The sequence below is a fragment of the Canis lupus genome, chromosome 22 (assembly GCF_003254725.2).
Source record: "Canis lupus dingo isolate Sandy chromosome 22, ASM325472v2, whole genome shotgun sequence".
NCBI lineage: Eukaryota > Metazoa > Chordata > Mammalia > Carnivora > Canidae > Canis > Canis lupus.
This window is the reverse complement of record NC_064264.1, coordinates 49,991,040-50,015,896: the sequence shown is the minus strand read 5'-3', so window position 1 is coordinate 50,015,896 and position 24,857 is coordinate 49,991,040. Positions and strand designations below refer to the sequence as shown.

General features: G+C 37.4%; 1 protein-coding gene and 1 long non-coding RNA gene across 11 annotated transcripts in view; one reads left to right on the top strand and one right to left on the bottom strand.

Annotated features, from left to right (window-relative positions):
• CLYBL (citramalyl-CoA lyase) overlaps positions 1 to 24,857 on the bottom strand; it is a 283,074-nt gene that overhangs the window by 31,629 nt on the left and 226,588 nt on the right. For all 9 annotated transcript variants that reach the window (XM_025441104.3, XM_025441105.3, XM_025441103.3 and 6 more), the window contains 4 exons: positions 22,763 to 22,864; positions 20,935 to 21,028; positions 19,415 to 19,582; positions 14,746 to 14,870 (listed from right to left, as the gene is read on the bottom strand). In XM_025441104.3, coding sequence (XP_025296889.1) covers positions 14,746 to 14,870; positions 19,415 to 19,582; positions 20,935 to 21,028; positions 22,763 to 22,864 — 489 coding nt within the window. The remainder of the gene's footprint in view (positions 1 to 14,745; positions 14,871 to 19,414; positions 19,583 to 20,934; positions 21,029 to 22,762; positions 22,865 to 24,857) is intronic.
• The window catches only part of LOC112655903 (uncharacterized), a 92,890-nt gene that overhangs the window by 61,030 nt on the left and 7,003 nt on the right, over positions 1 to 24,857 (top strand). The gene's annotated exons all lie outside the window — the stretch shown is intronic.

Sequence of the window (24,857 nt, the reverse complement as noted above, 5' to 3'; positions counted from 1 at the left end):
TAGCTCCTCTGGTTAGAAATAGTTAGGCTCCCTTTGATATGGATATGACCTGATCCTTGCCCTCAGGAGCAATGTGCTGGAAAAGAAGCAGGTGCCATAAAATGCAACAAGAATTAGAAAAAAGCCCAGTGTGATGAGCACAGAGAGATCTGAGGGTCTGAAAGGACTGCCCTTGTCTACTCAGGATCGTTTGCCCTGTTCACATGGATATGATACTGTGTACCTAGTACATATCATGCATTCCTGGCTAGAGCTGCCACGGAGCAATGGGGTTTTATTCCAGAGTTATCTATTGAGTTATTTGTTGTAGTAAATCATTGGTCAATCACTTTGGCACATTTCACTATATACATGTTTAGAGTCTCAAATTCCTGGAAGTGAAGGGCAATATCCTCTTAGCATACATGTTATCTGTATAGCAAAGAAAACAATTACTCTTGGGTTATAGTTTCTCTAACAATGTAGTTATTGCCCATTGGTAAAACAAGCACTGAGATAACCTGAATTTCGCCAGACTCAAAAGTTCTTCATAGGGGTGAATTGGACTTACAGTTTGGTAGCAAAAGTACAGATGATAGTGGTGGTGATGACAAAAGGAATCATCTATAGGAAATATTAATATATTTTGCATTTTTGGCACTTAATACTTGAGAATTTTTTTCTCTAGAGTACTAAAAGAGTAATTTACTAGAAACACAAATGGGTTTAATTCTTTCCCTCCTCCTTTATTTTTCAAATAATGTCTTTGAGCACTTGGGGAGTTCTCTCTGGCATGCCAGTGATGGTGGTGCTCTGTTGGCACAAATGATAACATTAGTACAGCTGTCATGGTCCTTCTTTTTCAGGGTGACACTCCTCCTGTATGACTCTAAGCCTAATGCCCAGTGAAATATTTGCCTCACAGCAGTTCCCAGTGAATTCCTAAAACTTTTGTCAGCGTTGGCCTTTATGAAATTTCTCTTCAAGATCTAGGTTGTGCCCTCTATTTGCTCAAATCTCTCAGACCCAGCATGGTCTGTGATTAGTTCTTCCTTAGAAAATCATCTGCTCCTCCCTACTCCAAAAAGGAGGAGGATGATTACTCCACTGAGGTATTCTGATGGACACTTTCATTCTTCTTTCTTTCCCATTTTTCACCCTATCACCCTCGAGAGTCCTTGGAGAGGCCCCAGGGTAGCCCTTGGTTGCCCCATGAGTTGTTAGGACATTTTTTTCCAACGATGTTAGTTTGGTTGCCAGGCAGGCACCCACAGCTCAGTGGGGATGTCTCACTGAGAGACTGCTGGGATGTTTACTGGGATGTTGCACCTCCCTAACTGGGATCATGTTGTTATCTTTCTTTCTTTCTAAAGATTTTATTTATTTATGAGCAACACACACACACACACACACACACACACACACACACACACACACACAGAGATAGGCAGAGGCAGAAGCAGGCTTCCTGCAAGGAACCCGACATGGGACTCGATCCCAGATCTTGGGATCATGCCCTGAGCCAAAGGCAGACACTCAACCGCTGAGCCACCCAGGCATCCCAATCTTTCTAAAGCACTGGATAGGATCATCCATTTGCTTATACCTGGCTTTGGCTCTCTTTGGACTTACAAAATCAATGCAATCTCCTTAGCAGGGATCCCAGGCTTCCCATGAGGACACCAGACTCTGTCTCTGCTCTCAGCCTTGTCCCCTGCTGGTCCACCCACTATACACACACACACCCACACACCCATACAACACCCCCCCCCCATAGTTACATTCTTCTGTACCTCTCCCATATGCTCTATTCTCTGCTCTGAGGATCTTTCCCTATCTGTCCTATAAACTCATCCTTTAAACCGTCAGAAGATGTCAGGTCTATAAAGTGTTTCTAGACTTTCCTGGTAGGGCTGATCTCTCCTTTTTTTCTCCTTTAAGTAAACTCTATGCCTAATATGAGGGTCGAATTTACAATCTTGCTATCCAGAGTCCCATGCCTGGGGTTGCCTGGCTGGCTCAGTTATTAGAGCATGCAACTCTTAGTCTCAGGCTGGTGAGGTCAAGTCCCACATTGGGCGTAGAGCTTACTTAAAAAAAAAAAAAAAAAAAAAAAGAGTCACATGCTTTACTGACTGTGCCAGCCAGATGCTCCTATCCTTCCTTTCCCTACACAGCCTCCCATTACAGCCCTTGTCACACTTCATTGTAATGATTTGTTTACTCTGCTGTCTTTCTCACCAAGTTGTAAGACTCTTGAAGAAGGGGTCATGTCTCATATATCTTTGAATACCCAGAACCCAGTACTCAAAACATAGTTTGGAGTCAAGAAACTTAGTTCTTTTGTGGGCCTCGAGTTGGGTGGCTGAGGGGAGAGTGATATGGGAAGATGCTATCCATCATACCTATCTACTCTCCCTCATTTTCAAACATCCTTCTATGCCACTTGATCTTTCCCTGGTCTGGTAATACTCCCTGGTCAGTTGGCTAACACTTGCTGAGCCTCCAGTGGGACACAGTGATTTACCTTAAGAAATGTGATGCTGGGTTGGGGTCAGGTTAACTCATGCAAGTGACTTAATAGTTTTTTTTTTTTTAATTTTTTTTATTTATTTATGATAGTCACAGAGAGAGAGAGAGAGAGAGAGAGAGGCAGAGACACAGGCAGAGGGAGAAGCAGGCTCCATGCACCGGGAGCCCGACGTGGGATTCGATCCCGGGTCTCCAGGATCGCGCCCTGGGCCAAAGGCAGGCGCCAAACCGCTGCGCCACTCAGGGATCCCGCAAGTGACTTAATAGTTAAAATACAAGCAAGTCTGTCATATTTGTGGCATTTAAGGACTGAGGAACTACAGAGAAACAGGGCCATCAAGATGGAGGTGGTTTGGCCAGAAAAGGCTTCGAAGAACAGGTACATTTAAAGTCAGGTTTAGAAGGTCAGGGATACCAAAGGAACAAGAGAGAGGCAATGGATACTAGGAGCAGCATGTAGAGACACATCAGTGGGGTTGGCTTTCTGTGTCTGCAGGACCCCTTCATGCCTCTGGCCACCAATGATTCAATAGGTCAAGCAAAATGAAGGAACACAGTATGAGATACTGCATCTGTCTATGGCTGAATGGGATTCTCTAGGATCTAAGGAAAGGGAACCTGATCTAGCCTATATTAATATGGATGATTACTGGTTCTATTATTCATTGGCTGCTTGGCTTTCCTTATGCAAGGCACAAAACTTAGCTTCTCCTTGATGAAGCTGGACTGGAACCCACTGGAATCCCTTTGTTCTTGTATGCCCTGGTGAACCCAGTACTTGCTCCCTTCCTGGACCCTAGGGGAAAGAGAGTGAATCACCTGTTTCCTTTCCTTTATTCTAGGCATTATCTCCCTGTCTAAGGGTGGTCTGGGGATCCAACAAGCTAAGAGCTGGCTTGGTTCAGCTTTGCTTCTGAGTGGGACCATCATAAATGGATTGACTTGGGCACCAGGGGGATGAGAAGGATGTTCATTCCCTTTTGAAGAGGAAATATGAAGATTCCCTCAGCAACTATAGCCTAGGCTCTAGTTAGCAATAGACCTTAGTAAGGCCTGGAAGATTTATTTCCAAACTGAAAATCGGAGAGGTACAATCTTTTTTTTTAAGATTTAATGTACTTATTTGACACATAGAGTGCCCACAAGTGGGGGGAGGGGCAAAGGGAGAAGCAACTATGCCAAGCAGGGAGCCCAACTTGAGGCTCTATCCCAGGCCCCTGAAATCAGGACCTGAGCCCAAGGCAGACACTTAACCAACTGAGCCACCCAGGTGCCCCGGAGAGGTACAATCTTATTAGGAAGACCCAATACCAAAAAAAGAGATTTCATCTAATAGTACTTTAGGATTTTACAAAACATTTCAAAGACATCTTCTTACTTGCAGGGGGTAGGGCATGGCAATTTCTGTTTTACAGATGCAAAAACTACAGTTCAGATTTAGTTAACCTTTTTAAAGCAACTTATGGGAAGGACAGGACTAGAATCTAAGGCTTATCACCCTAAATCCCAAACTCTTCCTCCTAATTGGTATACTCCAAAGTATGACTGGTGACAGTGCTATCTGAGATGGTTATAAAAATGTTTAAATATAAAAAATTAAAATATATATTTATTTTACATAATACTATATATTTAAAGATTTTATTTTGTGCATTATAAGAAATAACCACCATATCTGAACTGCTATTTCAGAGATAATATTACTTAGGATGAGGCTGAAAAAAATGATATACAGATAAGGTCAGATAAGCAAATATGTGAAAATGTAATTTATTTCATTTTATTTTTTAAGATTTTATTCATTTATTTGAGAGAGAGAGAGAGAGAAAGCACAGGTGGTAGGGGAGGAACAGAGGAAGTGGAGCAACTGGACTCAGTGCTGAGCACTGAGGTTGAGGGCTCTACATAGGGCTCCATCTCATGACCCCGAGATCATCACTTGAGCTGAAATCAAGAGTTGAATGCTCAACTGACTGAAACACCCAGGAGCCCCCAAAATGTAATTTTAATAACTGAATTCAGGAACAACTGAAATATAAATGCTTCAATCCTGAGTTTCCACTTAACAGCTTTTACTATAATTAAAAATTTTATTTATTTATTTATTCATGAGAGACACAGAGAGAGAGGCAGACACATAGGCAGAGGGAGAGGCAGGCTCCCTGAGAGGAGCCCAATGCAGGACTCCATCCTGTAATCCCGGGATCACTCCTTAAGTCAAAAGCCGACCCTCAACCGCTGAGCCACCCAGGCGGGTGGTTGTATGCATTGGTGAACCCACTTTACTATAATTATTATGATATTAGGAATACTGAAAGATATTTTCAATGAGAAAAAATCAATAATAAATATGTGAATGACATCTAAAGTCCTCAAAAAACCTAAAGCATTTCTAAGAAGGACTAAAGGAGGTGACATTTGATCCTTATATATACTTCTGAGTATCAGTAACCCTTGGTTTATAGATAAACACTTTTTAATGTTACCATTAAGAGGGTAAAAGAATATTTCTGAAGACTTGGAAAATAGAGAACATGTTTTTCTTATTTTCACACTTATGTTGTAGTGATAATTTGATAGGTACTTTAACAATATTTTGAATTAAAATTCAATAGCCAGGGGCACCTGGGTGGCTCAGTGGTTGAGCGTCTGCCTTTGGCTCAGGTCATGATCCTGGGGTCCTGGGATCAAGTCCCGCATCAGGCTCCCCACAGGAAGCCTGCTTCTCCCTCTGCCTGTGTCTCTGCCTCTCTCTGTGTGTCTCTCATGAATAAATAAATAAAATCTTAAAAAAAAAATCAAAAGCCAATTACTGCTATGGCCAGAAAATTTCAAATGTTAATGTAGCTCTACATGAATTTCTAAAAGTTCAACTGAAGCCATTCGACTTGGTCAACACTTCACATTGAGCTGATGTGTCATTACTACTAGCGCTGAAATTCTGACAGATGACACTGCATGGCCTTTGGTGGGGAAGCCCTTTAAATGATTCCTAAGAATGTAATAGTTGGACTATCTGAAGCGGGTTTGTATTGTACCAGATTGGGGAATGCAGTGACAGTTCAGGACTGTAAAACTGTTAGGAAGGCCCCTCAGCACCTGCCTCAGACGTGGACTCAGAAAGGGTATGAGGTCTGGGGGATCCTGCATCCTGGGCAACCTATCAGATTTAGTTTCCAATTTCTGAAAGGTGAAAAAGCCTGGAGAAGCTCCCTCCTTATTCTTCCCATCTTTTCCCCCCCATAGCTCTCTGACTGTAAAAACTCCAGAGGGGTTTGAAGGGCAGGGTTCTATTCCAGAGCAGTCCCACCAGCTGAGGCAGTAGTGGCCCAAGAGGACACCAAGGATTGTCTGTCTAGGAAGCCCCTTTGTGACCTTCCACCAAACAGAAATAGGCAACTCTCTAGGATGGGCATTCTGAAGTGGTATTCTGTAGCTTGCAGCTGAAACAAAAAGTATACAAACACAAACAGAGAAAGGGTCTTGCTTCTCCTATGTAAGGCATCTTAATGCAGAGGTTAGAATATGGGCTTTGGGGTCAGCTACACCTTGAATCCAAGCTCTGCTATTTCCTAGTTGTGAGCTACAGCAAACAATGTTACTTTTCTGAGCCTCAGTTTCTTCACCTGTAAAATTGGGGTGAAAATATCTCCCTTACAGAATTGTTGTGAGAATTAAGTAAAATAATGTATGCAATGGCCTGTCACAGAACAGGCTCTCAGTATATGGGAGCTGCAACTTCTAGCACCACTCCCATTACTGTCACTACCACTGTGACTGTGTCCCCTTGAGACTGCTGCCACTATCACTACCAATGTTATCACCTCTACCTGATTGCTGTCACCACCAGCATGATCACTGTTGTTACTGCCACTGCTATTGTTAGCCAGAGATGATTCAATTCCATTTATCACAGAAAGGTGCAGTGAGAAGCACAGTATTTTTTTTTAAGATTTTATTTATTTATTCATGAGACACACACACACACACACACACACACACACACACACACAGGCAGAGACACAGGCAGAGACACAGGCAGAGGGAGAAGCAGGCTTCATGCAGGGAGCCCCATGTGGGACTGGATCCCGAGACTCCAGGATCACGCCCTTGGACCAAAGGCAGGAACTAAACCGCTGAGCCATCCAGGGATCCCCTTTGCACAGTATTTGAATTATAACAGGATTTCATGATTTCAGAGTAGCTTTAAAGATTCTAGGGACGTCAACATTCTTGAAGATGCAATGAGTCAAGCCCGACTCATGCCTAAAGCTCCCTGCCTCCTCTAAGCTATAGCTTAGATCATAGATTGAATTGTCCCTTTAAGAAACTAGACCCAGGTGCTATATATGTATTTGAAATTTGAAAACAAATACATTTAAAATCATTTAAAAGCTTAGAATATCAGCTGAGGAGATACTAATCAAATGCAGATGATCTGAAATTTACACTGGAGAAGGCAGTAAACAGAAGGACAGGGTTTCCAGCAACAGGAGAGCAGAACAGAAGAGTGCTAGCAAAGCACATGGCTTGATGCATTTATAAAAAGGAGGAAATTCCTTGGGATGTGGACATTGAGTGAATGTAAAATGAATAGGCATCATTAACATTTTGTTCTTTAAAAAGGAAGCATGAAATCATTTAGCTGTAGCTCTGCACAGAAGGCAGAAACTCTCGTGTTATATGCTGTTAAGATTATTTGGGGACTTCACCAACAGTTTTAGGAAGTGGGAGGAGAAAAGAAAACAGTGAAAGGCTTGCAAAATGAAACTGGCAGGGAAGACGGAGGTGGCTGGACAGTAGGGAGGAGAGCAGAGGTGAATGTTTGGGTCAATTATCTTAATATGTGACCAGTACTGAGTTGTCTACTTGCCCAGATGGACGGTCTCAGTGGACCAGAGCCATCTTTACTATACAAACGGATGGGGAGACCAAAGGTACCTTTTTTTTGAAAATTCTTCTCAGAGCTCACAAAATGTAGGCTGCAAAACTTATCTTTAAAAGTACCCAGGCAGAATGATCAGATAGGGACAGGCAAGTCTTTATTTTAAATATCTTTTGATAAGGAAATTTGGAACCAAGTATGCCATGTGGAAAGCTACCTAATGAGGTGCAACAATTGGATTTATAAGCATATTGTAATTTAAAGGAGTTTCCACATTTGCTAGTGCATTAGATGTACTTAATTTTTTTTTTAGAAAAAAACTGAGGTATACTGAGGTATAATTTGTATAACCATACAATTCACCCATTATTAAGTGTGCAATTGGTTGATTTTTAGTAATTATATAGAGTTCTGTAGCTATCACCTTCCACTCAAATTTTTTTTAAACTAGAAATCTTAGTTGAAAATATTTTTAACACTGAGTTAAATATGTAAACATTTTTTATTTAACTTAGGATATTTCATGTCAAATTTAAGCTGGTATTGCCTATGAGAAAAGCAGAGAATGGAAGTCATTTTAAAGCAGCTTGCAGCTAAGAGCAATAATGTTAAAACTTCTATTTTGTACACCATAGGTTTCTTCTTTCTTTGGAAAGCACATATAAATTAACTCAAAGTCACTTTAAATTTTAAAAATCTATTAAAATATAACTGATGACAATGATAAAATAACTGGTGAAAATATTTTTTCAATTATTCTAGAAGGAAACAAAAGGTCAGTATGATATAACCTGTTAAAAGTAGAGTGAATCATTTCTTTCTAGGAGAGTCAGAAATTTAGAGACCAGTTAGCCAAATAGTATTTACTAAATGCATATTGTATACCTATTTCTATCCAAGATGCTGTGGGGAGGTATGTGTTTTAGTAAACAGAATTCTTTACTCTCTAGGGTAGTGGTGAAAAATTTCCTTACTTTCTTTTGATTCAGGTTCACTAACCTACAATGAAAAAAATTATAGAAACTCGATTTATATTTTTTAATAAAATAAAAGTTCCATTTGCTTGCTTTTTAATATAAAAAGAATTACAAAATTCTTTAATAAGTATAACAAACAATTCAAAGAATGCTCTGAACTTCTTTATTTTAGTCGGCTAAGGGCGAGAAGGCAAGGGATGTCGGTGGGGTGTGGAGATGATGTGGGGGGAGAGAAAGATAAAGAGGAAACACGTGAGAGCTCATGGAAAGGAAAATGAGGAAGGAATAGGCAAGCTATACAGAGAAACACACATCCGACCCACACATACAAAAAGGGAGAAATATTCTACGAGGGAAAAAAGAAGATGTCCAAAGAGTAAAAACCATCCTTTCATGGCTCGTGTTTGGATCTTGCTTATATTACAGACGCTGAAAGCCATGGTGTTTGTGCAACCACAGGTGTAAGTGAGACACAGGACATTGGGAACCTGTCCTCGAGCGAGATGAAATGGAGCTTGGAGCTAGATATGGCCTCTTTGCCAAAGGCTCCCAGTCTAGCTAGGAGAGTTTCCAATCTACATTGGGAGATGGAACAAATGATGACTAATACAACAGAGCAGGATTTGCAGTGATCTGAGCCAAAAAGTCTTTCTGGGGCAAGAGAGAATTGAGAAGGAGGGTGCGATGTGGGGAATAAGAGCAGTGAGTGTTGGGAAGGCACACAGAAAACTCTGTGTTCTTTCCCTCCTCATCGGTTTCTGCTCATGCAAAAAAAAAAAAAAAAATATATATATATATATAGCACTAAGAAAAAAATACTAATCCGAACTAACCAAATTAACATTTTGTTAGTGACTGAACAGTTTTAAGGCTCTATCTACTTTTGGTCATTAATGTGGACGGAGGTTTACTATGATCCAAGTAAAACTACATTTGTGTTAACTGTGTTCATATCTTTATTTACAAAGTTAGCCCTGAATGCTGGTAGGGGCTCTATCACTACCTTGGTTGTGAGTGACCACAGGTAACTTCTAAACCCTTGCTGAGTCTTAGTGTCTTAAGTTGTAAACTGAAAAGATTTAACTGGAAGATTTCTGAGATTTTATCCAACTGAAAGAATTATATTTTTAATTGAAATTGAGCAAAAAAATATCCTGAGAATATAAATCAGGAGAAAAATATTTTGATTAAAATATCCCTAAGAATGTGTTATAAATTAAGGACAAAGCAAACAACTTTAGAAATCATCATATTTAACCTCAATGATATAATCTATCTTCTAGTACTGAACCATTTGCCACTAAAACTATGAGAAATCGAATATATTGCCACCAGAATTGTATTGTCTTACTTCATATGTTTAGAAATCTGCAATTTGTTGCTAATCAGATCACCCTTGAAGTCCTCCTTGCCAGACTCTCAGCTTTTTAATGAACTTGACTGTTCAAAATCAAAATTATGGCATATGGTTCTAGAAATATTAAATGAAAAAGGTAATAAAAGGAGTAATGTAATAACTGAGCATCTCAAAAATAGGGTTGTGTTTCTTCAGTTTTCATTTTCACTACACATCACTTGGTTCTGATTTTAGTATTCCTACTTACAATTAAAAGGGGGGGGAAGGCTGTGGGTGGTGGGATGCGTGGGTGTGGGAGGGTATATTGTTGTCTATTAGTGGAATCAACCCTTTCAGACGACAAAGACAACAACCAAATCTTTAGATGGTTTATTTGATCTGCGTGAAAGAGTGGCAGTGGGATTTCTGGCACTTGAATAAGCGGAAACAATATTTTTGGCTAGAGAGACTTCTGAGTTCTCTCAGGGAGCCCTCTAGAAGGCCATCTGGCCCAAACAGTATTTCTTTTGTAAAGCCCTGCATTTGGAAACACAAATGAAAGGTGTGTGAGCAGCAATCAGATACCTATGAAAATAATTTGCTTTCAATATTTGGAGGGGGGTTATTATTCTTTGTAATTTTCTAGATGAAAAGACTTATACGAGGGGGAAAAACCCTCTTTCTTTATTGATATAAATTCCCAATTTATGTTCCAGTAGAGGATTTGCTTATTAATGTAAACTTATTAATTTGCTCTATGGTTTTCTCATGAGTGAAATTAGAATGTTTCAGTGATGCTTACAGTTGTTATGTCAGTGACCTTATTTTTGACCTTTATAATTGTTAATTGAACCTAGATTTTAAAGATGAACATTTCCCCTTCCTTGGTTTTTAGCTAGCTTGTGAAGCTGTAACAAATGAAAAATATTGAAAAAGTTCAACGAAATCCTTCCAAAACCAAATTATAATGATATGAATAAAACTGAAAATGAAGCAAAGCCATATTTGTGGTCAGATACTACAGAAAACGGGACTATTCTAGCAAAGTACCTTTAAAATCTATCACATGTAAATATACTTTGCTATTCTCTCACATTTTTCTTTTAGAGTCTTTACTTAGAAAGAAATGGTAAGTTCTTATATTAAGATACCTTAGATTACCTATTGATCAGTTCCTTTAGCTGTCATTTCTGCCCAAGAAGAAATGAATATGAAAAGAGAAAAAAATCAGAACTGAATTTATAACAGGCTTGAAAAAATATACTGTATCATAATACATAAATGTATAAATATTGCATAAATATTTAAATGTGCTTATATGTACATTATAGTTTTCACTGATATATATTAACTAAATATTTTCTTGAGATGTTTTCATTTCAGTTATCCAATTTTCATACTATACACAATTTTAAATTGATACAAAAAGAACTGTCAAAATTCTATTTTTAAGAAACAATACTAAATTCAGTTCTGAATGGAGAATTTTCAAATACTGGAATCACCACTGTTACAGAAAAAATAACATCAAAAATAAAATTGACCTTTAGGAAAATCTTCTATAGTCTTATAATAAATTACATGGAAAGTGATTTATCCTGACTAAAGTTTCTACCAAATAATTTAGAGTTAAAATAATTAATGACATGCAAGTTGTATCTCAAAATATATTTTTCTAGGACAGGAGAAAAACTCAAGTTTGATGAATACTGAGGATATATATATCTCATGGCTGATGTCAGCTAAATTTGACATATTTAACTTATGGGAATTAAAATAGCATAGAGTATGTGAAGTGTTTAAGCTTTTTCTAAAAGATTTTAATAAGAGAAGATGGCCTTTAGTCTCTAATTTCAATCTACAGCCTAATTCTTATTAGTGAGGACTACTGTGCCAGGCAAAAGGCTTTTGCTTGTAAATAGCTATAGTTTCCTGAAGCAAAGCAGTCACAAGTATCACTAGCTGCCAAACAGATTATATGAGGAGATTATTATTTCTTAATGTATTTTTCACCTGACATCAAACTTTATTTCCTAAGAACTTCCAATTAAAATGAAACAAATAATTCTGTGACACCAAAGATTGAGCTCCAATAATTTATCTACTTTATAATCTAAGTATTCCCACAAATTTTATTTGAAAGGAACAGAAGAAAGGTACAACTTTTATTATTGATAATAATTATTATTGTTGTATAATGATAATTATTATTATCACTATAGAAAATACAAAGGACCCAGCATTACCTGTGAGCTTTAGCTATACCCTTGGTTTTAGGGCAGAATATAATTTAAGATGGGAGCAGAAGCAGAGAAAAGCAAAAATATGTAATTTTGCCTTCTTGGGTCATTCCTTTAAAAACATTACTTGAACGAAATTTTCATCTGAGGGGGGAAAAAGGTCTTTTGGAAATTTGTAACCATCTCACTAGGACACAAACTATCAGTTTCCCATCACTGACAAATTCACCTGTGCTTTGGATAAAGTATCTGAGGGTGTATGTTTTCATCACGATTCACATTGGAAATAAAACAGATTAGATGTTTGTTGGAAGCAATACTTTCTACAATTGAACAACCTATTTATACTAAATCTTTACAAACAGAATGCCACATTATTTAAACCCCAAGACCCTTCAAGACCCAGAGTCACCTACCTGCAGACCCAATTTTTGTGACCAGCCAATTTATAGGCAAAGTGAAAGAAACATGTGAACTGGATAAAATAACCATATGTCCCCACTGGAAGCCCCATTACTTGACTCATTTAAACCTTGCTGGACAAAGCACCAGGAGAATTTGCTGTAGGAAACAAACCTACACCAATGGGGCAGGGAGGAAATGACCTAATAGTGAGTCTCCCTTCTGCTCTAATTTCTGTGGTTCTGTGTTAAGAAAAGCTGTCCTGCTACACTGTTATGAATGCTTATGCCCCAACAAGAGAGCATTTCTTATGGAAAAAAAAAAAAAGCCAGTTCAGAATTTAACATTTAAGTTGCCATCATCAAAAGGTAAAGACACTTTGGAACAATTTTGTTTGGGAACACTTTTAAGATACAAGGAAAAGTGTGGTTTTTTTTCGTTCACTCGAGAACATAAATGCCAACAAAAGAGTGTGTTTCCAATTTGAATTTTGTTCACTGGCTTCCCGAAATTTAGGGTAACCTTTTCCATGCTCCTGGCTGCTTATAATGCTAAGTGGCATCCTTTAAACTGTTATTCAATGTGAAACCCAGTGTAGATGGTTAATGGAGGCAGTGCTGGTCCAGAGTGGAACTCTGCTTGGTCTGCCATTTTGATGGCCCATATCCTGCCTCAGTTTATTTCAGTCAGAAGTATTTATCAGCTGACTATAAGGTACACACAGAGAGGTGGAGAACATTTAGTGAGTGTGTGCACAGGTGGGACAGGGGAGTGGATGGAATTATTTGCATATATAGAATGAAAAGGTACATGGTGGGATGCTTGGGGGGCTCAGTGGTTGATCATTTGCCTTTGGCTCAGGTCGTGATCCCGGGGTCCAGGGATCGAAACCCCGCATTGGGCTCCCTGCAGGGAGCTTGCTTCTCCCTCTGCCTATGTCTCTCATGAATAAATAAATAAATTTTTTTTTTTTAAAGAAAAGGTACATGGCTCTTCTCTCTAGGCAAATATTTATGTGCATTCATGGAGGAGCTGGGTTTTGGAGTCAGGATACAGAAATGGACATTAAAATACAATGTCAATTTCAAAATATATTTCTATAAACTGCAGTGTTTTTCCAGTAGCCCACTCCTGATTTGAAATGAAGTAATGGTATTTATGCGGAAATTGGCGTAAGTCCAAATGGGATGTTTCCAATGTCACATATTTTGTCTTTTGATTTGAAGTGCAAGTTTGTGCAAAGATGAACCTCTGAGTGTGTGAGGATGAGCAAGGTCAAAGCTGAAGGCAGGTATTCGTAATGGGAGGGAGGGGGTGACCCACTTAATATTGCTACCCATGTTCCCAAGTCCTGGGATTTTCAGGTGTTTTTACTGCCAGTGAAAAGTGCAAGTGATACTTCTCACATTGATGTCACCAGTTCACCACTGAAGTCAGTTTTGTCTTTTTTTTTTTTTTTTGTAAGGGGCTGTTTAGCATTTACAACCTTGGTAATATTTCAGCATTCTTTCCCCCCCAAGTACTTTTGCATCACAGGTTTTAAAACTTCACTCCTTATGTAGGTAACAAGGCTGAGTTCAGATAGTACCTCTAGGATAGATTTATAAATGCAACTTTCTCCCCATTCTCTTACAAAGAGGCAAACGGTATTACTGCAAATAACCTTTAAGATAATTAACTGACAATGCTGCAACTAGCATAAAATCTTCCTTCAGGCGACACCTAATTTAAGTGTTACTGGCACAAAGTGGAGACAGATTGCGCATCACCACTGCAATATTTACATAGCAGAAACCCACAGAGCAGGAAACGCGAGGCTCAATGATGCACTAAATTAGGAACAACCATACTCCAGTGTTAATTTGCTCTCCATTCTATCCAAATCTCAGGTCCAGAAATTGGTACAAACACATACACAGCCTCCCACTCTTAAATGACTAAACCGGAGGAGCTTTTTGTACATTTTTGCCCTCAAATTAAAATAACTCGAAAATTTATATCCTCTCTCCACAAGAACCATTTGATCAAACTGCATTTATTTCATTACAACTTGCTCTTACTTTGATCTAAAATTATTTTCATGTGAATGCTGCATCAGAGTCTATAGAGTAAAACTACAGACTTCTATTTTCTCAAAGGCTGCCAATATAGTTTATAAAAAGAAGAAGCTATAGAGAGACTTGAGGGCCATGTAGTGAAATATTCAGAAACATGGAAGGGCAAATTTACCTGAAGCATATTTCTCCCTGATGAATGTTGTCCCCGCACGGCCCCTCCTCTGCCCCCGCCACAAGCCAATTAATTTTTGAAACAACTCAAAGGATCTATATTTTAGATCCCCCCCCACAGTATTTTAAACACCAGATTCACCCGAGGCATTAACAAAACATTTACCTTTCCTAATTGTTGATGTTCTTTAAAGGCAGTGATCAGTTCCTCAGCCCACTTGATTTTTTCAGGGGAAGGAGAAAACTGTTCCTGCACGACGGCAATTTGGTTAGGGTGTATCACCTGCTTACCTACAAGAAGATTAATAACACCAGAAACACGAAACAACAAACAGATGTTCAAACAAAATGTCTCAACCACAAAAGGCTCCTAATGCCTCACAAACTGTATGTAAAATAACTAATTATTTTAGACTTTTTAAAAAGAAAGTAACTGCAATCTGGCATGCTTTTCCATAATACCACATAAGAAACACAGAAGAATGGAAGTAATTGTGTTTCTGATCCTACAGAAATGCCACCTTAGCGCAGATAATCTCTCATTTTTAGTTACAGGTGGGTTGACTAGACAGCTTGTTGACTAATCCTTTGGCTGGAACTTTAAAGGACAATATCTGCAAATTAGAGTGATTATTTTGAGTTAAGGTAAAAAAAATTATATGTTAACTCTTTCAAATTTTATAAGTTGTCTTTTGCTTATTTTGTACCATTATCCCACCTACCATGATTTCTTTTAGAAGTGGTCTGTTGATTTTCATAAAGCTAACAGGAGCAGATGTTACAACTATATTAATATAAAATAGTGGCTTACAATAACACATTTAATTTTCTTTCTTTTAGACAAATATAGTGTGTGTCATTTCTAACCACTAACAGAAAATTGGATTTCAATGAAAAGATTTTACTCAGTACAGTGAAACAGAAGGCAGATTTGAACACAGTGGTCTCTAGGTTACTCCATTTCAAAATATTTAAATAAAAAAGTGCCTGAAAGTTTCTCTAACCAAAAACATAATCAGGTTTTCCCTTTTTTCTTGTAGAATGAAGATTAAATACTTCCCTCTTATACAGATATTTAAATACCCCAGAAGAAAAGCTTATCTCTGTGCTAATAGCTTTAGAAAAGCTTTCTGCTTCTTTTTGGAGTTTAAGGATCTTGAGGAAAAAACATTACACAAACATAAGACTCACAGGCTTCTACGAAATCATGCAGTCATTAAAAGAAACAATTTAACAATCAGGGAAGTGTAAAATCGAATCAGGTCATTAATAAAATACAACATAATTTAATGTTATAATAATGATGAGATTATATTTTATTACATGATAAAATTATGGACATATTTGGTTTTTTAAAAATGAATGTGCACTTAATGATAATTTGCTCTCCTAAATATATTTGACCATATATCAATGTGCTTTGCTTTTGAAATAGTTGTTTTAACATTTGGCCAGTACAAATTATACCTTTGATGTAAAAAAAAGTTTTTTAGTATTTCATGGAAAAAGAGTTAAGTGAATAAATATAGCAGTATCTTTTCTTACAGTAGCATAATTAGAACACCTTCAACCTTGCTATTTCATTCGCATATGTCAGCATACTAATAAAACATTAAAACCCTATACAAATAAAGATGCTTTAAATTATTTGAGGAATCATGCTTGCTTTGGCAGCAACATATATTAAAATTGAGGAATAATTTCAGGGAACAAATAGTATCAGTGATGACAAATGAGAGCTTTTCTCAATGGTAGGTATTGCAATTATACTAAGTCATCTAATAGCTGTTACAATATTATTAATAAAGGATGTCAGTTCTGGTAGTCATTTTGTACTAATTGTTAGTCCTGAATTTTATAATTTATGTACATAATTTACACAGATGTGTAAAAAGCCATATTTCACGGGAACTTCTTGGTACAGATACTATGACTTAAGGAGCAAAACAGAAACTATTTAGGAATACTGGGAAACCACTGATGGCCTGCAAGTACCCATATTTCAGTAGTGAGGCTAATTTTAGGATATGTGTTAAGTTTTAGAAATTTATGAACATCCATGTATGAAGTTATCTTTTGTCGATTCTTGTGCACCCCAACAATGGAACATCACACTTTAATGTCATGTGAGAGTGAGGCAAATATTTTATACAGAAGTGCTGTTATTGGCAAGTTACCGAGGGTACAAAATTGGAAGACATTAAAATTTATGACCATGAAATCCTTTTTACAGTACCACTTGATATATCGTGCTTTAAATCAATACCTGTCAAGTCTTTTAGGTGACTATATGATGGTGTCATTTTTGTCTTCTACAAAAGACTGCAAAAAAGAAGAAAACCTACAGTGCTTCATATTTATCATCTTTCTTCTCAGCATGCAGGACTGCAATAACTGTGATGACCAAGTCAGCTGTTGAAGCTTTATTACAAGATTTAGTTTTGGTTTCTTTTTATAAAAATAATTCCTAATGTGAATAGCCACTTGTATGGCCAATGCATTGATTTCAAATCAATCCACATGGACTATGGCCCCGTGAAATAACGACTGCAGAAGAGAAACCATAACGCACTGTTTGATGCCTGGCTAACTTTAAAAAAAACTACAAAACTCGTTTAAAAATGTATCATTTTTAAAAGCAGAGAAAATCCTTATGGCATAGACTGTTGCTCATCAGTGTTGTGGGTAACATGATACTTTCATGAGATTCTAAAACTTTCAAACACCTGCTTCAGAGAGGGTGTGTATTTCTCCTTCCTTGCTTTTCTCTCTGCTTGTGCAAAGCCCAAGTTATGACAATTAAATGACAATTAGGACAAACAGATCACAAGTGGGTTTAAAATACTCAAAGCCCTTCTTATTTCAAAATACTACAAATAATCTGGTATCTTATTATTGGACTAATTACCTTTTTTACTGGTATGTAGAAATATAATTGGGACAACAAAGATCTTCCTTTTAAAAATTGCAAACTGGTTATGAAGTATAGCTCCCTAGTTTACTGACTTATTCACTTGAATATATAATGGGCACTATACCCTCTATGTCTCCCCATCCTCCCCCTGCTTCCATTTTTTGTGTGTGTGTGTGATTTAATACTCCCTGTTGTTGAGAAACAATAGTGCCAAGCGCATAAGCTCCTCATGCTGAGTTGGGCACAGTCTAGAAATCTAAATGTGATTTGAAGTAACGTGTCTTCTGCGACTGAATTAGGGACCAATTTAATTCAGCCCTGTTTCTTGGAGAAATTCTCAAACTCCTTTGTAAGTTCTGGAGCAAACATTTACCCCAGAGGTAGCTGAGGACACCCAGGTTATACTGAGCGATGGTGATACAGGCTAGCATCAATTCAGTGTTTTCAAAAATTTTTTAAAATTTTTATTGAATGAGTACCCATTTCACAGCAACATCTGGCTGCTTGGCAGCTAATGCCACACATTTTAGACCAATAACATCGAGGTCTATTAGATAGATTTCATGGAGTGTTTCTCTTAACTTTTCCATTTGGGCTATGTCCTAACTGGTCATTGGAAAGAGGCAGATGTAACAGGCCATGGGGACAATGGCAACCTTGAGGCCAGGATAGAGGGACTCTTTCTTTCTTAGTCACTGTTAAATGTAGGGAGGATTAATTTATTAATAGTTCAGATGACTGGAAAATATTTCTCTATACAAGATCACATTTATTTACTTATTTATTTATTAAACAGATTTGAGGGGAATCACATTTTATTTTAACTCTTCATATTAAAAACATAACAAATAACACAATTATTTAAGTCTAATATAACACTAAAATTGTTTCTCCAGTTGTTTGATTTTATTTGGAGTTAAAGCATCATTCATTAAGATATGTTTAACATGTAAGGTCACTTTATGAACTCCCTAACTGGACACATTTCAAAAATATTTACAAAAGGGACAGCAAGGATGCTTGTCTCTTTTTCTCATTATTTGAGTTCATTTCTGATCATGATATTCTTAGAACTTGTAGCAGAAGAATAAATAAGCATAAAAGAATTTATGGCTTAGCCATGGTTGCGTGTGTGTGTGTGTGTGTGAGAGAGAGAGAGAGAGAGAAAGAGTGTGAGTGCACACAACTGCAGATATGTGTTTGTGTATAGAATCCCATTGTGGTTTTGGAAAAAAATGGATTTCTGTTTCAAAAACATAATTTTCAGTTGCTCCCTGGACTCCTGATGCTCAGTGATCGGACACATCAATCAACAGATATCTGCCAGCGCTCCAGGACTGGATTGTAGGGAACCCACTGACCTTAGTGCCAGCCAATGCCCGTAGGTGTCGCCAGGTGCATAGACACTTACTAGGAGGTGGGAGAGAAATACGGGGCTTGAAGTGGCAGGAGAATAAAAAGCTAGTTATGAGTAAAAAAAAAAAAAATCAAAGAAGATATCAACAAAGTTTCTTTCAGAAATGAGTGAATATTTTGAATGTTTAAGGAAATTTTTGTTCTACCCATCAGCCCAAATTCTTACGGCTGTTCATTCAAAAACACTTCTATAATAGCCTCATCCCTCCTCCAGGGTCAGCAAAAAACAAAATACTTAGGAGGACAGGACAGAAAAAAAATGGTAACTAATGTAAAGAGGAAACAAAATGAATGCTTCATTGTTCGACTTGCACAGACAAAGGAAAACATGACAATTTGTTCAGCAGGTTCTTGCCCTAGATGGCTTTTTCACATTTCAAATAGCAGAATAAGTATATGAGATATATGGCTACATTAGAAACTCTAATTTCTGGTTCTATTTCTACTTTTCTGGAATGTTTGCTAATTTAGATCCTGCTTTCTAAGGTATCATCAAAAATCATACCAGTAAATCCCATTGCAGCTCCTTCCCTTGACTGCCTGAGGAGCCCCTCTCCATCTCGAAAGTCGATGTACACCAGATCTATAGCCTGTAGACCAAAGGCTTTCGCTATGACAATAATCTTTTGTCGGGCGTACAGAATATCTTGGGTTTCTTTACTACTTGTTGCACCTGAAATGGGATGTAGACAGAAAAAAGAGACATGAACTCGGAAACCAAACCTAGCCATCTGTTGTAAAAACTTGGTTTGTAAAGACATCGTCCTGGGGATTGTTCCCCAGCAAAATGATGACTCTAATATAAATGAAGAGAGGGATATGTGGAGGCAGAGTTAAATCTCCTATGTGTCTCTTTATCTTGGAAGGCATCTTTCAGCGTCATTACTTGTGTGTGTTAAAAAAAGGATTCTCCTGCATCTCAGGAGATACAATCACAAATGACTTGATAGGTCACAAATTACTTCTGGTATATTTTTTTCCTTTTTGCCGTTGCTTGGAAAGTATCGGTCCAAAGACAGTACCACAAAAGGTGGCCAAGTGGCTGTGTGAGGAAATGGTTAACTTCTCTCACTGAGCACAGAAATTTGCGTGCTGGGGTTGCAATGCTCTGCCATAACTAAGGTTCTGAGCCAAATAGCGCAGCTTCAGGGTTTGGATGAAGAACTCAGGGAAACGGAAGGGCACTCATTTTGAAAGAGGCAGAAAGTGTCCACTGAACTGTCGGAAACACAAAGGTCTCTTAGAAAGACTGGTATTAAACTAAGTTCCTTTTCTTTCACCCTAAGGGCGGGTGTGTGTGGGGTGTCACTGTTTGCATTTGGACCGTGACACTCCGCTCAGGGAGAGCTCCAGTTTCTAGGCCACCGGGACTGTGGTTCTGCACATGCTTTGTGGCCTTGCTGTCTTTTCTAGGTGTGCCCAGAGTCACTATGTACACATGTACCCAGACCGGAGGCATAGTGCCCAAGGGATGGGGAAGATCAGTGGAAATGAGCATACTATCTCAATAAATATTTAATAAGGAGTTCTGAAATGTGTTTTAGGAGGAACTTAAGATCTATTTAAAATAATATTTGCATATTACATTTACTGTAGAAAATGATCTAAAGCAAATGTGAAATTATGTTAAATTTGTGTTACAAGCCTAGTTAACTCTCAGATGGATGTGAAAACAAAATATTTAAGCAACAGAGAGGCTATTCATATATTATACTCAAAATGAATAAAGTAGATGTCATATACTCCTGAACACATTTGAGGTTGCAACAGGCTTTTTATTACTTTATAAATGAACAGAAGTAGTAATATGGTGTTCTGGAAGCAGGACAGTTCTGAGGTGCCCTAAATTATCAGAAAGTACTGCCCATTCAGCTGAAAAACCATTGTCATGATTGGCAAATATATATTGTCATGTAAATGTCCTTTCATGAAGGGGCAAAGAAAAAATACATACATACACATACATAGACACACAGAGATACATGCACACACGGAGACTGAAAAAGAGAGAAATGTGTTTGATACCTATGCTGGCTCGAAAGTCTTCTCCTCCAAAAACAACTGCATCTAGAAAAAGACCTACTTGAGGTCCACTCTTTAGTGCTTCTTCACACACGGCCTGTAAAAGAACAGAACAGAACCAAATCTCATAGAAATGCACAATATAGAGAGAAGCAGCATGGTGTATTTTCAGTAACAGAAAATTCCAACTCTGAACACAGTTTGGCTGAAAGCAAACCGGCAGTCCTAAAAATGCAGCCCTAAATTTACCCCTTTTGAAAGGCATTTAATATTGTCCAAAATAATTATGCTGTATAGATTTGCTTTGCTTAGTGGATTATATTTAGTTCCAAATATATATGAATACAGTTATAATGTTTGAATCACAGTTCATCTAATTTCTAAAAAAACTTTGAATTCACTTTGATTGTTCTGTAAATTGATTCTCTTTTCCTGAAATTTGTTTTGTTTTAAGAGACTCTCAAACAATAAACATAAAACCACAGGAGAGAAGGAAAGAATTTTTAAATCAAATTAATTGGATTATTTGTGTTAGGATCAGGATTTCTTAGTAAATGGTCTCAGGATTAAAGACATACAGTACAAAAATCTACAACTCCAGAGGGGAAAATAAAAATGCAACAAGTCATCCAAGATGTATTAATTAGCAACTTCCATATTTCTATGTGAAAATAAAGATTAATAACATTTGTCATAGATGTAACAATCTACTGAGATGGAGATTCAGCATGCTAATGTATGTGGGTAGGGAAGATCTGAAAATTGGGAGTGGACACTGTTGATTAATTTCAGGGGTTGAAAGTGCTTCTAGGTACAATATGAAATAAAACGGGGCGGTGGAGTTTAGAATTCAATCATCGTATGAATCTAGTCATATCTAAGGGACATGCTTTATTTATATCTCAGAATTGTGGGGCAGCCTAGAAGAATTTATGATCAGTTGTGTAAATGCGCTCATCATGAGGCTTGAAGCAGCTTCCCAAACATGTGCCCTCTGCCCCTCCTGCATGGTCCAGTAGGTCTCAAAGTTTCCTCTCAGAGCATTTACTCCCATATTATCTCTCTAGGGAAGTGTTCAACTATCTCTTTTCTTTGGTTTTAGGGATTTCTTCCCTTTTGCCCTCTGAGATGGGGTGCAACATTGATGTTCATGAGTCAGGTGAAATGTGAGGCATATTTTGGAAAACAGTTTAAATGATCAGTGATAAAGGGGGAAAAAAACAAACTAGCCATGATATCATTAAGGCAAATTATTTAATGCAACCATACAATGCTGGAAAACACTTGGCTCAGCTGATCTTCCTGAATGCATATCAGGAAATATTTTATGTTCTAATGTGACAAACTGAATTAATATACTGCAAATTATTGATGTATACTAACTGACAAACAGCAGTCTTATATGCTAGACGTTATGGATACTATTACTACAAAGAGGCCAGAAAATTTCCCACTAAAAGGCAATTGTTACAAAAGAACAATCGAAAGTTAATTCATAAGGACAACAAAATAGATTTTCATGTACAATTCATTAATAAATATAATTCAAAGCGTGTGTTTACATAGGATTATTTAAAGTGAGAATATATAAATATTTCACTTAAATATTTAGGATTGGGAAGTCTTTTCTTGCTATTTAGCTAGTTTCTTTGTTTTCTAAGATGCTCACAGCCTGGTTTTAGATTATTATAGATAACAAATGGTGTTCAAGGTTTACTTTGCCTATAAATCTTTCTAGAAAAATATTTTAAGTAGATGTCAAAATTGAGAACAAAAGTTCTCTTTAGGTAATAAAGAAAGCTAACTTATTAGTTACATTATGTTCTCTTACCTTAAAATTGAGCAAACCCATTGCAGTTTCCACAAAAGGGATTAAATTCATAGGTTGTTCAAGTTTTCGGCCTTTTAAGTAGAATGAAAATTTGTCTGAAAACTAAAATCAGAAGTGTCATTGGTAATTAGTAGGGGGAAAAATGTACAATCACTGAAATGTAGACACGGTAGTATTTGAGTCTTTGGCCTAAGGAAGTAATATCCCAGTCTATTTCATACATGAAAAAGAATTAAAACAAAACAAAACAAAACAAAACCAGGAGGAAAGACCAAGATAAAAAGGTAACAAAGTTTCCACCAAACTAAATAGTAAATAGTAAATTTAGTGCATTATAATGCTTGTTTTTTTTTTTTTTTTTTTTTTTTTTTTCCCCCTAAAGGAACAGTTTGAGGCCTAGGAGTTAGAAGTGGAAAGAGAGATTCTGGAGTCAAAATGCTTTCCTTGAAAACATATTTACTTAAGACCTCTAGCCTTCACTTAGCTAAATGCAAATGATAGGCCCCCAAAACAGCGAAGTCTTGTTCTACCTGCCATTCTGTTTTTGTTTTGGACCAGGCACTGACATGAGTGTAACTGTTCAGCAGCCTTCTACGTGGAACCCATATTATTCATTATAGCACCATTATCCTTTGTTCTGAAGGTTTTTCTTCATAATTTTTTAGCTTACCTAGGAAGACCTTAAAAAGGAAGTTTAATTCTTTGAAGACCAAAGCTCGCCAATTTTTTCCATGAGACCAGTTCACAGCTAGCTCTGTGCTGCCAGTGGGGTAGCCCAAATTCCAAAATCTATCATCTGGAAACATACAAAAGCTCTTGCACAGATCTCCACCACCACCACCACCCCCCCTTTCAAAAGGAAAAAAAAAAAAAAAAAACCACAACCCACCACACTCTAAATTGTAAATCTATTATGTCTATCTAGATCTAATAAGATGTGGGGAGATAAAAAAGAAACAACACAGGTATGATAAAGATATTTTTGTAAATAAAGATGAAAACATATATATCCATTTTAAATTTAAGGAATATTCAGCCATTAATGGATATCAAAGGAAAAGGGAATTTTAATCATCTCTCCATTCAGTCTCAGTTGGGTAAATCATATCTAAGAGATTTGCATAAATATAAACCATCAAAGACTTTTCATCTTCAAAGGGGGTTTCAAGACCCTATAAGCTTTGTACTGTAATCATCGCAGGTCACCACCCTGCAGGAATAGGGCTGCTATGGCAACATAAAAAAACTAATGCTTAAGGCTTAGCATAATATTCTGACTAATAGAAAGGAAACTCATTTTAAAAGCTGGCAGCCTATTTACCAGAAGCAGGATTAGAGGTGTTATTTCCCCTTTTAGCTGCCCCCTCCTTGCTTATGCAGCACTCCCTCCCCCCCCCCCCCCCCCCCACCAAATCTAATCACTGGGATCTTTAAAAAGCTTTTGAGCAATTTGCAGTAACTTTACAATTAGGCTAAAATAAATCACAGCTTTCAGTAATGAAGAATTATTCCCATGTTGCCCCTCCCTGCCTCAGACACCACCATCATCACCTCCTTAGTAACTTTTCAAGGGAAGGAATAACTCAAGCAAAACAGCAAGAAAGAAGAGAAGGCTACGATGTAAGGAGACAAAGTGTATAATATTCCATGAAAATAAAAATAAAACCTAACTTATGTCACATTTAAGTTAGAAAATGGGGAGTGAAATATTAGGGGTTTTGGTGTTATGGATGCACCGGTGGAACTTTTTTCTCATTAAAACAACAACAACAGCAATGTGCAACAGTACTTGCCCCATTCTTTGTGATAAAGGTTGTACCTACAACAAAATCATGAAGTTTAAAACTAGTTAAATACTTTACACTCTATTTCCTGTTCTTAGAAAAAATCTCTAACCACCTTTTGTTTTTAAGCCAACAGGGGCATTTAAAAATGAAATATTCTGGCCCATTCTCCTTCTCCTCCTCCCCTTCTTTCTTAAAAAATTGCATTAAATACTGACACAAAAGGTAACTAGTGGAGAAGTTTCAATTAATTTTTTCAAAAGGAGACGATTAAATGTTTCCGGCCTGGTAAAGTGTTCATTTCAGTGAGG